The sequence below is a fragment of the Charadrius vociferus genome, unplaced genomic scaffold (assembly GCF_000708025.1).
Source record: "Charadrius vociferus isolate BGI_N301 unplaced genomic scaffold, ASM70802v2 scaffold385, whole genome shotgun sequence".
NCBI lineage: Eukaryota > Metazoa > Chordata > Aves > Charadriiformes > Charadriidae > Charadrius > Charadrius vociferus.
Window position 1 is genome coordinate 3,514,259 of NW_009648925.1, and position 15,828 is coordinate 3,530,086.

The following is a 15,828-nucleotide window of genomic DNA, read 5'->3' on the forward strand; positions in this document are numbered from 1 at the left end:
GGAATGCCAGGCTGTTGCAAAAATCTGAACTTTTCATTTAGGTGCTTAAATAGAAGTGGAGCTATGCTGAAAATGTGACCATTGATCTCTGTGTGCCTGAACTGTAACAGAAAGATGATGCCTTATTTTTTTACTGCCTAAGTACTAGAAGGAAAAAGAAGTACTTGTAGTATCATCTAATCATACATCAAGAATCACAGTTCCCTTCTAACAGAATTATGAAACAACTTTTTGCTCTAGAGGGATCTTGCAGGTAAGGAAGACAATTACATCCAGCGATTCAAATAGATGTGTAGAAAATTGAAAGTGGGATCCCTTGACCTTCCAGGTAACAACTCCTCCTTTCTATTCTTAAACCTCTTTCATTTTAACAGTTTGTCTCCCAGTCACCATATGATGATATAGTAAAAATACCCCTGCAACCCTAGTTGCTCTCCTGTTAAAATATGTACTGCCATACACTGGTTTATTGATTCAAGGAAATAAATCTCTGCTGAAGCTAATATTGACTTTTGTTATGAAAATGGAAATGAATAACTAACTGAATATTGATTTGAGAGAGGAATGATATATGATAAGCTTAAAAAAAATTAAAATAAAAGTAGAATTGCAGCATGGAAAAGAATGCTTCCAAACAACATTTTTAAAGCCTAGTCAATTCCAGACGACAATTACCTGATTATTAGGGAAGAAAGTCTGTTGTTGCCAAATGTCTTAAAAGCACCTAGGAATAGAGAGATGTGCATTCTTCTCTATGATTACTCCAAAGGTTTCTATTTATATTACCTGTTCTGGATCCTAAGAGCAGTTACGAGCTGGCCTGCTACAGCTTGTTTCAATTCAGCTACTGTTCTCCACGTGAAAGGCCTTGCAAATGGAAGATTCTTTATTAGCTGCTCTGATGTGCCAAAGCAGCATTACCATAGCTGCAATCCATTAGCTGTTCTCAAAGCAGGCATATTTGCAAAGGGAAGATCCATTAGTAGGCACCATGATGTACAGTGCTAACATCACGATATTTAATGAGTCTAATTAAAAAGAATTTCAACACATGCCTTTTAAGCAAACAGGGATCAAATTCTTGACCAAACTCAAATATTTAATTCACTTGGATAACTCTGTGCAGTGATTTGGTTGGTACCATGATTTTAAACCATGGTTCAAGCCTAGAAACATGCCTGCAAAGCCAATGCATCATACACACTGGGGACTCACCAGTTTCACAGCAGACTTGCACCCCAGCTCACCCCATTAGCTGCACCCTTTCCAGCAGCTTCTGCCACAACTGTTTCTGTACAAACTCACCAGAACCCGGTTGCAGAGTTCTGATTTAGGTCAGTGCATTTGTACAGGAACAGTCTTCTGTGAAAGTGGAAAAGACTGGTCAAACAGCAGCCCCTTTGGGGATATTCCAGAGATTTGTTACTGAGAGGCCTTGAGGAGTCAAGGGCTTTCCTTCAGCAAATCCAAGCTGGAGCATCACAAATCAGTTCCTTCAAGCTGAACTTTAGGATCAGCCAAAAGGCAGAATGCAGATTTTTTGAAGATTTAGCTGGTGCCCTTTCAAGAGTCTCTGGAGTAGTCAGAGAACATGCCTTCCTGCTCTTCAATCTGTTCAGCAAAGTGACAATCCTCACATTTGCATTTTCTGATGTACACTGGTCATTGCCAAAACTCAAGCTGTGGAGCACAGGCCAAAGGCTTTCCCCTGGCAGCTGTATGCAAAGGCTACAGCACCCCAAGGCAAGAATGCTTCAGATGGCTTTTTTCCCCTTTTTCTTTTTTTTTTTTTTCTTTTTAAAGAACCCAAAGCAATATGCTAACTGCTCCACTAGACTATCCTCTCCACTGATCTAGTCCTACTGGCACTGAATTTCTCCAGGTACATGGAAAGATGCAGAGGCTCTGGTTTATGAGTTACACCCAGAGCCGTGTTGTACAATAGCCACACCACTGCCCCAGGCAAGCGTGCAAGCTCGGGATTTCTGCTAAAACCACCAGCAGTGATGTGGCCAACAAGAACTGACATTTGGGGCCAATGTTCTGAGCACTGCATTTCTAAACTCCGACTCCAGCAGTGCAGATGATGAAAAAGTACACAGCATTACACACAACCCCGGGGCGGGGGAGGGAGGCCCCTGCGCCAAAACCACCCCCTTAGAGCGAATCTGCAGAGCCAGAGACACGTATTTAACAGCTTCAAGCTCTGCTCATCTTCAAAATGCTAATGTAAAGACTCAAAGTCTCCCAAAGGATACCTTACAAGATACCATTTATAACCAGTTCAAGGCTGGAATGTTTTTGATTGTTCTTTGGCTTCTGCAGAATTAAATGTGTAATTAAAGGACCACCCCTATTGAAAAGAAGATACAGTTTAAATACTACCATACCCTGTTAAAGTGAAAAAAACCTTTCTCCAGGGGGAAGAAAACCCACTACTACAGATTAAAAATGAAAATTAGTAATCTTTCCCCGTTTTCGAAAGAAGAAATACTTCTTCCCTCTTAAGCAGCAATTTTACAGAAGTTTGAAACCCTACAGAACTATGAATTAGCCAAAGTTTGAAGGCTCAGCCCAGTTTGAAACAGGGGAATATGACCGGTACTGCTTGTGGGAACAGCCATATGCCCTTCTGAAGTCTTAAACGGGTTTCTTTTCTTTTCCACAAGGGCACAAACTGGCAGCAAGAAGCACCTTGGCAGGTTATGGCTGTACACAATTAAATAGGTCTCCCCAGATAATCAATCTCTGGCACATTCAGAAGTCACTGGGGGTGGAATAACAACATTTTCCCTAATGGCACACACCTCTGAAACTGTACCAGCCTTAATATTCACTACTGGCTCTCCTGTTTCAATTCATTACATTTTATACCTCCCCACTTCAGCCTTAAACTGAAGTCAAGAGTTGCAACCGTCAATCACTGCTCTGCTCTTGAAGTCCTTTCATAACCTGCAGTCTGAACTGAAAGCTTCACAAGCCTGCATTTACCACCACCACGTCCAATAAACTGCACCATGATTCATATTGCTTGTTAATACATCTTGGGGCTCTAATAAGCAAGTTTCACATTGTTGGTACATTTGCCTCATCTCCTCTGAGTGAAATTTTAATGAGTTTAGGAAAGAGAGGCTTCACTGGGAACTACCAGAAAAGTGGGAAAACAAGGATACTTCCTCAGAGATCTGACCACACAAATTTCCAGCAGTAAGAGAAGTGAAAGCTGCATGCCTCTAAATCTTTCGTGTGCCAGAGGGCATAAGTGATGGACTTTTAATTTTATGCAGTCAGTGATACAAGAATCATTTGTTTCTTGTCAATCTGACGCATCTTCTGTGAGTTACAGAAAAGACAAGAGGAAAAGAGAAAAGAACACCACAGAAATTCTTCCCTTACAGTAGCAGACAGATTAATACTGGTATGGCCATTTCAAAATTACCTCTTCATTTCCCTATGAAATTGCCAAATCTTTTCCATGCCACACCTAAACACAATCAATTGTGAAGTTGGAACAAATTCGGAGATCAGAATGAAATACAGTTCACTCAAAGATAATAAGCAGGTTTCTAACTAGTTATCCAGTTAAATCCAGTGGCTCAGGTGGTGTTTTTTTTTAATCCTAAATATGCACACATTCAATCAGAAAGGTTCAGCTGATTCAAGGAAATTAACCGGTGTGCTTCAGCCATCAGATGTATTTTCAAGGTAGAAGCACGAGGGTCCCAGAAGGGCCCAACATCCTGGACTCAAGTCAGCCAACTTACAGAAATATATTATATTTATGCTATGCAAGCAAAGATCAGTTCCATGATTGAGGTCTTCAGGACTGTCACACAACTTGCGGTTTCTCCACATGCACCCCACTTACAGCCGACAAAAGTTGAAGGGGAATGGAGATGTTGTAGATTATCTTTTATTAATCTTTCAATGAGAAAAAATGTGGTTTGCTTCACAGAAAAGAACTCTTCCACAAAGAATTAAACAGAAAAGACAACAGTAGAAAACAGAGTAACTCAGTTTGACCAAAAAGATACAACCCTTAGGATGCAGACACATTTCTATTAGCGTAACAGCAATTTTACCTACAAGCCTAACAACTGATCGATAAGCAATGTCTGGAAAGTACAAATGGTGGAAAACGTTCTTAAATATCTCTGAAATTATTAACAGCAAGTTACCTTTCGATCTTCTTTAAAGACTTCGGCAGCAGTTGTAAAATGTGGAATGGCATTTTTACAGTGTGGGCACCCTGTTTGACATGGGAAGAAAGAAACAGCATAAACGTTAGTTGTAAATAAGATACTGGGAGAAACTCAAGACACAAGGTGAGTTAATGTAAAATTTGTATTAAAAATAATTCTAAACAAGAGTTCTTTGGTTCTGGGAAGAGCAGGACAAGGCATCTGTAGACCATGTGTCAGCTACATGAACTTAGGCATGTGTTTAAAATCCCTCTCACTTCAAGCAGTTTAAGTGCACGCTTTCAGTTAAGTGACATCCCATATAGGGACCATGGTGCAGGGAGCTTTTCTCTGTCGCCTGTCCCTTAAAATCACTGAAAGATCACTAGCCACAAACCAACAAAATGTTTCCCTGCTGTTGTACCTCCTCATGGGCATTACCACGTGGGTTATGACTGTTGTTGCTACAGATACAACTACATTTGGACACAGGAATTAAAGCGGTGCAGTTGTGAACGGGAGGTTGGAATTTGGAATGGAAGTAGCTGGATGAAAAACTCCATATTGAAGATCAAAGGGAGTGTTTAGAAGTGTTTGGGAACTGCCTGTGTTAGGGCTAAGCCATCAGGATCACAAGGGAGGGGAAGATGAACAAGTCCAACAGGCCACACATCTTTCACGTATGGACAGCAGATGTCCAGTACTGGGTTAGGATGACTGCAGCTGGCCTTCTTGGAGACTTTCCTCCTGTCCACCACAAAACAGGCAGCCCCAGAAGAGTTCTACAGACACAGCACACAAGAGCCCCACAGCTTTGTGTGGGAGACGGGCTGATGCTTGTTTGTACGACCACAACATTGAACAAAAGGCCAGTTCATCCCTTGCTTAAACATACACTAAATTTAGTCAAACATTTCAGAAGAAGCCACGGAAGGGGAACAAGAACTGCTCTCTTGATTCAAGATTCGGAGGTGGGCACTCTTAATTCAGAGGCAATGTTTATTGTCTATGATTAATCTAAACAACTCTCAAAATATCAATACTGAGCAAGGCTTTGAAGAGGAACGTACCTGCCTACTTTTTTCAAAAATAGCATAAAGAGGTTTTTCCCAAGCAAAGACTCAGGACACTATTTTTTGCTTAGATGCAGGGAAAAAAGGAACGGACACACTTCTGTCAAGCCTGTGTAACGCTAGCAAAGGCAAAAGAGTTCATCCTGCTATTATTTCTGGATAGGAACAGAACAGAGCACAGATGAGTTGCTCACAGGCTCCAATTACAGCTTATGCTACTGTTGTTCATCATTGTAAAATACTGGCAAACAAGTGGCTGTGTTACTTTTAAGTCAGTACTGAACAAATGCCCTCTTAGGAGGCTTGCAGCCACCCTCTCATAAACTGCACTCACTCTTTTAGCTGACAAGAAGAACAGTATCTGTGCATAAACACTGCACGCCCCTTTTCACAAAGGAAAGGCTGCACATCCCTTTCATCTTCACCAAAAGGCAATTTCGTTGCTTACATACACTGCTTTGAATTTTATAGTGTTGTTTTTTTTTTTCTTCAGAATGGGATTTTGAAAGCACTGCAATGACACACACATGTATAAATACAAGGAGGGTCTATGCAATAACTAAGAATGCTGAAAAGTCAAGGGGACATTTCCTGGGAAACTGAGGCACTTCTGCAAATCCACCTTAATGGCTTCAAACTCTTTACGCAGCATAATAGCAGTCTATCCTGATGGCAGCTGTGTTTCACGGGGAGATAGCGCAGGTCCTCTACAGCTTGCAAACTATTAACTTTGTTGAGCAGTTTGGCATTTGCCTGGAAGAAAATGGTCAAGAAAAGAAGGAGGAGGAGGAGGAGGCGGCGGCGGCGGCGGCTAGGGCTCCAGGCTGCTCACATGTCCATCAGCTCACTTCGGCGACCCATTTTCTCTCTCACCACTTGCCTGTCCTGTCTGCCTGATAGTGAAAAGCCTTCAGGCCAGGCCTGACTCTTCATACATCTTGGATAATGTCCTGTACCGTGGGGTGACTGCATCAGTTGACTTGTTAGCACTGGTCTACACAAATAAATCATAACTGGTGACAACATCTAAAAAGAATTCCAGAGACAAGAAAATAAGGAAAATCAGGCACCCCTAAAACAAGAACACTTGTTCTAGTGTGCGTGCTTACACACTGTAGTTTACTCAAAAGTGCTTCCAACTGTTACACTAAAACATAAAGGCTCCTAAAATCTTAAACCTTTCAGGCTCCCCTTTCTGCTTATGATCTTGAGCTTAAACTTTACATTACACCAAACAGTAACTTTCAAATCCTCAATAAAAGATACTTCAAGAGAAATACAAGACTTCATGTCTTTTTTTTTCCCCTCTAACACCTTTATGATACATCAGTCAATGCGTTTCCCACCTCACAGGTGCTGGGTCTGCAGTGGACGGGGCATTTGGTAAAGCCTCTCTTTAAGCCCCCCTAAAGTAGCAGCACCTAAGAGCTCTCCATGAGACACACTCTTCAAGAAAACCAGAACAGGTTTCAACAAGTAACAAGCATATTCTTTCAGACACAGGAAAGTCCAACGGTTATTAAAAATGCAAGCTGACATTTTACGGGGGCCAACAGATAGCTGGTAAAAAAACAGCCCAAGTGGCTGTTTAGCTGGCAACCGTTCAGAGAAGCACCAGCAGCTGCTCAATGTCCCTTCCACCATAGCAGGTCACCACTGCACCTGCTGCTGCACTGTGTTCAATAGGTGGCATTGCGAAGGGCTTTGAGTGTGGTTCTCAGAAAAGATGCACCTCTTGTAAGGCCAAAAGGGAGCATCTGATTATCTAGACTGTTACAGCGTTTTGGAAAAGGTAGGCAAAATCAAACATGCTTTGAGGTTACGGTCAACAACACCACACAGATGAGAGGAGTGCCATGTAATTCAAAACAACTGACAAAGAAACCTATGCTCACAGCTTTTATTTCATCTTCTTTGTGATCTTCTCATCTTTCCACTCTAACACCAAACGACAAAAAGTTACCTTCATTTACCAATGTGAAGCTCCATCCCTCCTCCCCTCACTTCTCTCTTGGCCCAGCCTCCTTTCTTTACTGCACTGTGCTTGCAAAACTAAAACACAACCATATGGCTTTTGGCAGAGCTGACTCCAAGTCCAGTAGGCATTTTGTTAGCCTTGGACGTCCATCCACGGAACAGATGTGAACGCTGTGTTGAATTCCCACGGAGTTTCAAGGAGTCACCAAAAAAGGGGGAAGGAGCACATCATATGGAATAGCAGAACTTCATCTGTTACAACTTAGAAGGATTGCCAAATGCAGCAAACACTTGGAAGTCACCCAACCCAGTCATTCTATTTAAAGCACACACGCCAAAAAAAAATAAAAGCAGAGGTTGATGTCTTCATTTTGACAGACGGAAAACTTGTTCTCCCCATTCCCTCTTCACACCCACTATCACACATTTATTTTAAGTGTTAACACTATCTTCCAGATTTGAAAGTGCAAAGAAAGGAAATGTACCGAGCATGGTACATGGGGATAGGAAGTGTGCAGGCTCCTTACAAAGGATTTTCCAGATGGGCTGCAATGGAAAGAGATTAAACTACTGGCATCTGAAGGTGCGGGTAAGGCGTCAAGAATCAAAAGGTCCTGTTCCCTTCCCAGTAGTATTTATAGGACAGTAAGTTACTATGGACTAAAGAAGTGGGAAGATTCATTCCATTTCGTTTTAGTTGAAAAATTTGGGCACACAGGCTTCCTACAAGGCCAAGAGATGGAGTTTCAGCAGCATTTGAAGTAGCCCTTCTGGGAGCAGAGCCTTCTAATATAGGTGCAGGGCTTTGCTTTACCAGTTTTCTTTCTTTGTTTTTACATCGTTGTCAAATTTGATCTTAACAAGGTTAACAGCGGATGTGAACTGAAGAGTAATTTCCTGTGCCTGACTCGAGAAATCTGAAAGAAATCTGCTCCTGGAACATCTAGACTTTCCACAGGATCCCAGCACTGGTGCTCAAAAACCTCTAATCACTTCTGCAAATCTCAAGCTAACTTCCTTTCCTAACGAAGAAACACACTTGCATCACCTGGCAGGAAAGCAAGAGAGCTTGACGCGTAATGCGCATGCGGTAGCATGCATTAAGGCCACTCTCTGTTCCCAATCAGCAAACACTACAGCTTTATTGGCTCTGGCCAGATCTTCGCACCCCTGTGCTCAAAATTTTGCACTATAGAGGGCTCCCCATGCAGCCCGTGGTGGTATCTGCTCTGCCTGACCGCTGGAGCCTGCCAGGGTACGAGGCCTGCCTGCTTAAAACACAGGTCCGTGGATCCATATGATAACACACCTGCAATAGATGACTTTCAAGTTCTCTTTGCCTTTACACTATAAATTTAAATTTTTACATGAAGTCAGTATTTTCCAGGGTTTTATTTTCCAGCATTCACCTTGCAAAGTTGGTAAGGGTTGGGAAGGCACACTGCAGTACAGTCACGGTGGGCACCGTCACATTCCTCACCTTGAAAACCAAGTAGTTCTCTACTGATCCAGTACACAAAAAATATGGTTTCTGTGGGTAAAAATTCAAGAGGAATGGTTGATGAACAGCAGACAAGGGAAATCAAGTAAGCAAGCAAGCAGGCTTCATTCAGACCCATTAGCACTGAGGGGCTGGAGAGGGAGTCAGATTAAATCTCCTCTAATTAGAGAGGCATTTAAAGGAAAGATAGTGAGTCTTTTGGGAGATGAAGTTATGGAAAATATATAGCCCAGCTTATTTTCCATGGACTGAATTTACTGATAGCAGGAACAACTGCAGGAATGACTGCATGGTACAGTGTCTTCTCTGGGCGTCTTCGAGGAAAGAACCAATAAGCTGGCTTTGGTTTGGACACAGAAAGGTGTTGAAGGGGCCAACAGAGAAGCTGGATTCATCCTCATGGAAGCACAAGTTTGAGGACTCTGACGAAACAAAGAAATGAAGAAATAAAGAAGACATAAAGGTTGAGCTGGATGTGGTTTCCTACAGAATGCCACAAAAAGTTTGTATACATGATGTAAAACAAAGATATCAAACACCCATTTGTCAAGTAAGGTAAGAAAGACACAAAACTGATATTAAAAACCAAATGCACATTGCCCCCAACATAAGAGTAATCAAGCATATGTTGTGGTAGCAATTCAATAAATCCACAGAAATAATACCCTGTATTCAAAATTGTAAACATTTCCCGCAATTGTAGGGTCCCATAGGATGCAGAAGGGATACAAAGAGATTTTCAAAGCAATGGAACAATCAAACGAATAACTTACAGATTTTTATTACATTCAAATGGAGAATTTGAATTCATTGGACAGCATTCCTTTTCCTAACCAAGTGAATTGTTTAGAGATGATATCGAGTCAAAAGAAAAATTTAGAGATTCTTAAAACTCCAGTGTACAAAAGTATTAGGACCAGATGGCAATTATAAAGATGTCTCCAGAGTAGTGCATGAAACAGATGCACCCTGTTGGACAATAGTTACCTTATTACATTTAAAATAAAATTGTGTGACATTTTCAGAATTGCCTAAAGGAATCAAGTTCCCTTTCCAAAAGACACAGGTTTCTACTTGCTTAAATGTGGAAAACGTCCTTTAAGTTACTTCATGCTTTGTTTAATTTGAAACTACAAAGCCTGGTGATATAATATAACCTCTCTAGAGCTGAACAGTACAAGGTTAATTCAGTTTCCTTAGAAGAGTGGAAGCTGTATTAGCATAGCACATAGAAGAAAGGTGAAGCTATTTTTAATGAATATAAATCAAAAGCTAACTATTTGTATAAAATAGATAAAGGAAGCAAATGGACATCAAAGCAGTATCTACAGTCAGCAGAGGTAATAATGATGTTTTAACTATATAAGGGGCTTTAAATGTATTAGAAGCAAAAGAAAGCCAAACAATATAGCTTTGAAGGAAAATGATGGAGTTGTCAAAAGGAACTTCACTGAATATATAAATGAAAATATTAAGTAGGTGTGGAGAAGGCCTCTACGCCTGGCACTTCCAAAATGCTGTTTGCAGGTTTGGGACCACAGATCAAGAATGAGTTCAAACTGGAGGGGGCTCAGAAGACCCACAAGAAAAATAACAGGCCTGGAAGGCGTGTTTCATAGCAAAGGGAGTCAGGAAGCTCAGTGTGTCAATAGCTTCAATCCAAAGATTAAGTAGTGACAGAAATCAAAGAGTCAGTCTGGTTTTCATTACAATGAGCTATTCAAGCTGGGTGCCAAAGGCTAAGTAACCTCCAGAGCTGGCTGAGAGCTGAAGACAGTCCAATTCAGACAGGAAATTCACATTCCCCATCACCAGTCACTTTTCAGTCTGAAAGGAAACGGTTTTCTAAAAAAGATGCTTTCATGCAGTGGCTCTTCACCTGATCAGACTGCAGCCTGTCCTTGACTCACATTGCTGAGCTGATACTTCTACAGAGGTGATATGGTTTTGCTGTCCTTGTACCAGTCTCCTGAGTGCTGGGGGCTGCAGCACGCCAGCCCCACAGGTCAGGCGAGGACGACAGCCCTTGCTGACCCTAACCTGAGCATCTCAACCAAAGTGGCTCTACCAGTGCAGATCAGGCATTCTGACTTCAGAAAGCACTACTTTATGCTTTTTGCCCACCACTAATACAGAATGATGTCTAACCCCACCCATATTGTTTCTGTGTGTGCTTTTAGCATCTTCTGCATAATAAAATCCGATAAGTAAAGTAACAAAGCAGCGTGCATGTATTTTACATGAGATTTTTCGAAAGGATAGTTCAAACAGGCATATATTTTAATGTTGTAGACTGTTTCCGTACCAAATATACTAACTTAAACTGTCAGTATTTTCATAGCGAAGTCCTATCCAACTCCTTAGAGGAGATCTGAAAGCCCAGTGATTTGTGAGACCATGGTATTTGTGCTGTCTGTGCTCTGTCCTCAGCATGAGAATGGGCTCTGCTCCTCCTTCAGCCCCCAGCTTCCTTTAGTACCGCTCAACGGGTGATCTGAAATGCTTTAACTAATATCAATTAATTACGCTTCAAATTGCCCCTAAGAGAGGCAGACGTGATTATCCCCTTTGTCATTACACCCAAGGTTAAACGGAGTCAGGAAGAGGTTAAGTGACTCTCAGGGAGCAGGGCTGCAAGGTGCTGACTCCATTCATTCAACTGCAACATCATCGGGGCCTCGGAGGGCTCAGCACGTGGCAGGATGGAGCCCTCAGCGTGCAAAGTGCAGAGCAGGGAATGACTTTCCGACTCTCCATCTCTGCTTGAAATCATTGCCGTCTAAATAACAGGGGTAGATACTGCCCTCCGTTATTGGTTTTTAAATGACTGCAATTCTAAGCAAGCGAAAGCAGCACACTGCACAGCTATCAAAGCGAGCCCGGGAGCTTGTAGACCGCAGAGTAAAGCAAAGGCTGTTTCCACTTCAAGAGTTCCAAGCGATTAACTAGAATTAAAACAAGAATATTACTTGGTCAATCAAGGAAAGACAGGCCACAGACAGTAATAGCACAGATAAGAGCTGAAAACGGGTATACTGCTTAAACCAACACAATTCGCATAGCTACAGAAGTTAGTGAATCCACAGGCAGATTTGAAGCATTTGGAGATGTTACTGAAAGGTTAATTCTCTTTTGTTCTACTGGTAGAGAATTTGAGGGCCTTTTAATTGAATATCTGGAACCAGAGCTCATTTTATGACATGACCTGACACATAGCATAATCATATTTCCAAGACACGAGATATTAGTAATTGAAAGGAGGGGGATTTGTCCTTTGATTTGAAAAAGGTCATCAAGTTTTCAGTTAAGCATCAGGTCAACCAGGGCTTGCCTCGCTACTCTCAACAACAACAGCAACCTACTGCCAATTTCACAGCATGCTGGTGGGTTTTGTTGTGTTTTTTTCCAAGCTATCTGAACTCTTATTTTGTAGCACTTTGGGAGTATACAGAAGGGAGAGGGGATACATAAAACCAAATTTTTGGAAACCGCAGCCTTAGACAGGAACAACTGCAATAGCAGCAACAAAGTCATCAGAACAGGCCAAATGGCAAAGGTGAGAAAAGGAGAAAGACAGCACAAAACTCCTGGGCGGCTTTATCCACTACAAAGCCAAGGATATGACTGACTGCAGTGAATTACAAACAACGTGACAGCATTTGGCATTTGGCATCAAGCAATCCTTTAAGACAGAAAGCTGTACAGCAAGCCACCTCTGGACAAGAAGGGCTAAAAAGCAATCCAGAACAAGACTTAAGTGTCGGCTCCAGTAGACCCAAATTTTCTGGACAAACTGCGTCACTGCCCTGCATAGCACAAACAAAGCTGGTAACGGCAGTTAACTAAGTCAGCATCAGCCTTGGTTAACTGCAAAAATAGTTAGAAAGCAAACAAAAGCATGCCAGTGGATGCAACTGGCAATCAGAAGATAAACAGCTCTGAGTTAGCAGTGGTCCAGCAGAGTGCTGGGGGAGGCACCACTGAATTACACCTGCGCTACGTGAGGCTCAAAACCAGCCCCTGTTATGACAACATTGCATCACCAGAAAAAGCATCCGTCTTATTGGAAATGGGTCTGACAACAATGCATAAGGATGGGTGGCATATTCGTACTTAAATGTCTCCTAAGGTACCCCACAGAGACTTCACATGGCATTGCGCCACCACGCAGCTGTGACTGTGTGGAGGGAATTTCATGGGGCAAGGGTCACTCCTGTTTCCCTTCTCACAAGCCTGAGCTGTTTATATACAGGTAATGTACTTCACACCAATTCAAGCGACTGTAACATTTTAGGGTTACTATAGATTTAAAGCATGAGTACTGTTTTAAAAATCACAGGGAGCTGGATCACCCCAACAGATTTAAGTTTAATGCCACAGCTCCATGACAGCCACCTCTGAGCACTTCTGCTACATGCAGCCCAGTGAAGTGTCTCAACTTCTGAGCTGAGAGCAGTTAAAACTGTTCTCTCAGTGCTAATTAATATCCTCGACACAAACAGTGGGGCTAAGAGCGGTCTTGACAGCCTGATTGCAGAGACCACTCTACAAATTCAACCTTTATCAAAACCAGCCTGCTAATGGGCTCTATGGCATCAGCGCTATTTACACCAACAGGAATGCACCTCGCTAACGCCAGCCTGCAGCAAGAACACCACTAATGTACGAGAGAAACCAGTTAGTGGCAGAGCTAACATATCAAAATTCTGCAGTGCCAGCCCACGCAGGATTTAAAGCCTTATTATCAGAGGGTCCAGACCTCGCTTCTGCCTCAGTCAACAACCAGAAAATCCTTCCTGCAAGGGTTTTTGCCTTGAAATGGATTCTTTCTGTTCAGCATGTTTTTAATAATTTTTTGATAGCTTAAGCTTCATTTACAAACACGCACATTTTGTTCAGGCTCTTTGATACAGCCTCCTAATGAAAACTTAACAAGATCTGCTCGCCAGCGACGCGAAAACCTCTTGGTGGGAGCCAATCTGAGGCCATCATGGGACACTGAATTCATCTGTGCTGCTGTTTGCTCCGTGCATCTGGACCCATTAACTGTTGAGTATTTTAGCCCCCTCTGTGCATCCTTCATACAGAACTATGCCACCCAGGTCTGCTCAGCACAGAGACCCAGACCGGACATCGCACATCCAGCCGCCACGGGTTGAGGCCTCAGAGCCAGTCAAAATTGCCGTGTTTTGTTACTGCAGTCCTAGCAAGAACACAACGTTATCTCACCAAACCTTCCGGTGCAAAGGCTGAGACAGGGTGCAACCAGCTTTGTCCCAGCTTACTTAAAAAAACAGTAGGGATGAAAAGGGAACATTACTGCTTTCTTAAGAACAGCTTTCTGACGACAGCTTGGGTTCCACAAGCAAGCTAGTAGGGCTGGAGGAGCAGACTGACCCTGGCTGTAAACATTAATAGCCAAAACTCAATCTGCACCCACTCTGCACACAGTGCAACCCACTCTGACAAGCACTCTCAGCTAGGTGTTTTTTTGTCATTGTATATTCCTCAGTGCATAACTTGGACAGAAGAAACCAGGCAGCATTTACTATGAAAGGACAGAGGAGGAGTGTACTAAGATACAGAATGATTAATATTTTGAACAAAGCCTACGGGTAAAATTAATGCAAGTTTACTTTAGCTCTCAGCATTTTACGCACTGCTGAGGAAACCGAGAGGGATGGGCAGGACTAATTTAGTCAGAACTGAAAAAAAGTGTTCCCTATCTGATTTCTTACCACTGAAATCTCTTATCTGATTTCTTTCTTACTTCTTACTGATGGCCAGGAGATGACCCATCAGACAGCAATGATGTCGAGATTTCTGCTTGATTTGGAAGCCAAAGAACTTTCTTGTTTTACATCAGAACAATACCAAGGTACAATCTCCCGGTAACAGCTTTGAACAACACCGAGCCTTTTAATGGCTCAAACACCATCCCAAAGTCTTCTGTGATTTCATCAGTTGCAACCCAGATTACGCACCCTCATTCACCTCTTCCAGCCCTGAAAGAAAAACCCTACAAAAAATTTAAGTGAAGAGACAAGGAGGCTGATGCCTCTTAATTACACATTCTCTTGTTGCAGCACAGCCACTTACTCAATACAAAAATACCTCATTAAAATCATCCTCAGTACTTTTTATTCCTGGGTGTTCTCTGGGTAACCCCTGTGGGTCAGGCTTCACCAGAAAATAACCTTTTCCAGCTGACAAAAATAATTTCCAGTGAAGTGAAAGTTTCACTGCTGAACAGAGAACCGGAAATCAGCTCTAGCAAAGTATTTATTAAAAATAACCATTCTGCGAACCCTGTTGAGTCCGACAAATTGAGGCCATTTGGCAAGTTAATAACATCGGCAACTGCCGCCCTTACGAACCATTAAAAGGGAGCGTTTTCCCCTTATTATTGCTCATTGCTGCTGAAAGTCTTTATTTTTTAAGAACGCTTATTACCTTGTGTTTTTACAAAAGTAGGAACTAAATGAATTTGCTCAGTGCCGAGCCCTTCCACTAAAAGTGACTGATCTAAAAAAAAAAAAAGCGTCTCCTCCCCATCTGGACCTGTTAATGGCTGGTCTATTATATATAATTCCTGTTTCTGACACAGTTGATTCATTTGTAGTCTCTTTAGAGGCAGCAATCTCGACCAAAAAATGATACAAATGTGTTTTCATGTGTTGGTCCCTCATTCTTATGAGCCACAAGTGGACAGCCTCTGTTTCTGTGCAAGAATTAGTAGGGGGTGTTATTGAATCTTTCCTATTTAGAGAAAATCAGAACTCAACGGGAAGGGTAAAAAAACCCCAAAACCACAAACAAACAAACAAAAATAAACCCCAAAACAACAAAAAAAACCCCACTGTGTATTTCAACTCCAGGGTTACTATGCCTAGAAACACAGCCTGCTGTGGTTGGAAGGCCCTTCCGGAGATCATCTAGTCCAACTCCCCTGCTCAAAACAGGGTCAACTAGAGCAGGTTGGCCTGCACTGTGTCCAGTTGGGTTTTGAATATCTCCAAGGCCATCCTTGGATTCCACACCCTCTCTGGTCAGCCTGTTCCAATGTTCAACCACTGCCACAGTAAAAAAAAAAAAA

The 15,828-nt window shown here is 42.2% G+C and overlaps 1 protein-coding gene across 1 annotated transcript in view; it reads right to left on the reverse strand.

Annotated features, from left to right (window-relative positions):
• The window catches only part of PDIA5 (protein disulfide isomerase family A, member 5), a 95,049-nt gene that overhangs the window by 7,996 nt on the left and 71,225 nt on the right, over window positions 1–15,828 (reverse strand). Inside the window, exon 16 of the mRNA XM_009887318.1 lies at window positions 4,179–4,249. Within this exon, the coding sequence (XP_009885620.1) occupies window positions 4,179–4,249 (71 nt within the window). The remainder of the gene's footprint in view (window positions 1–4,178; window positions 4,250–15,828) is intronic.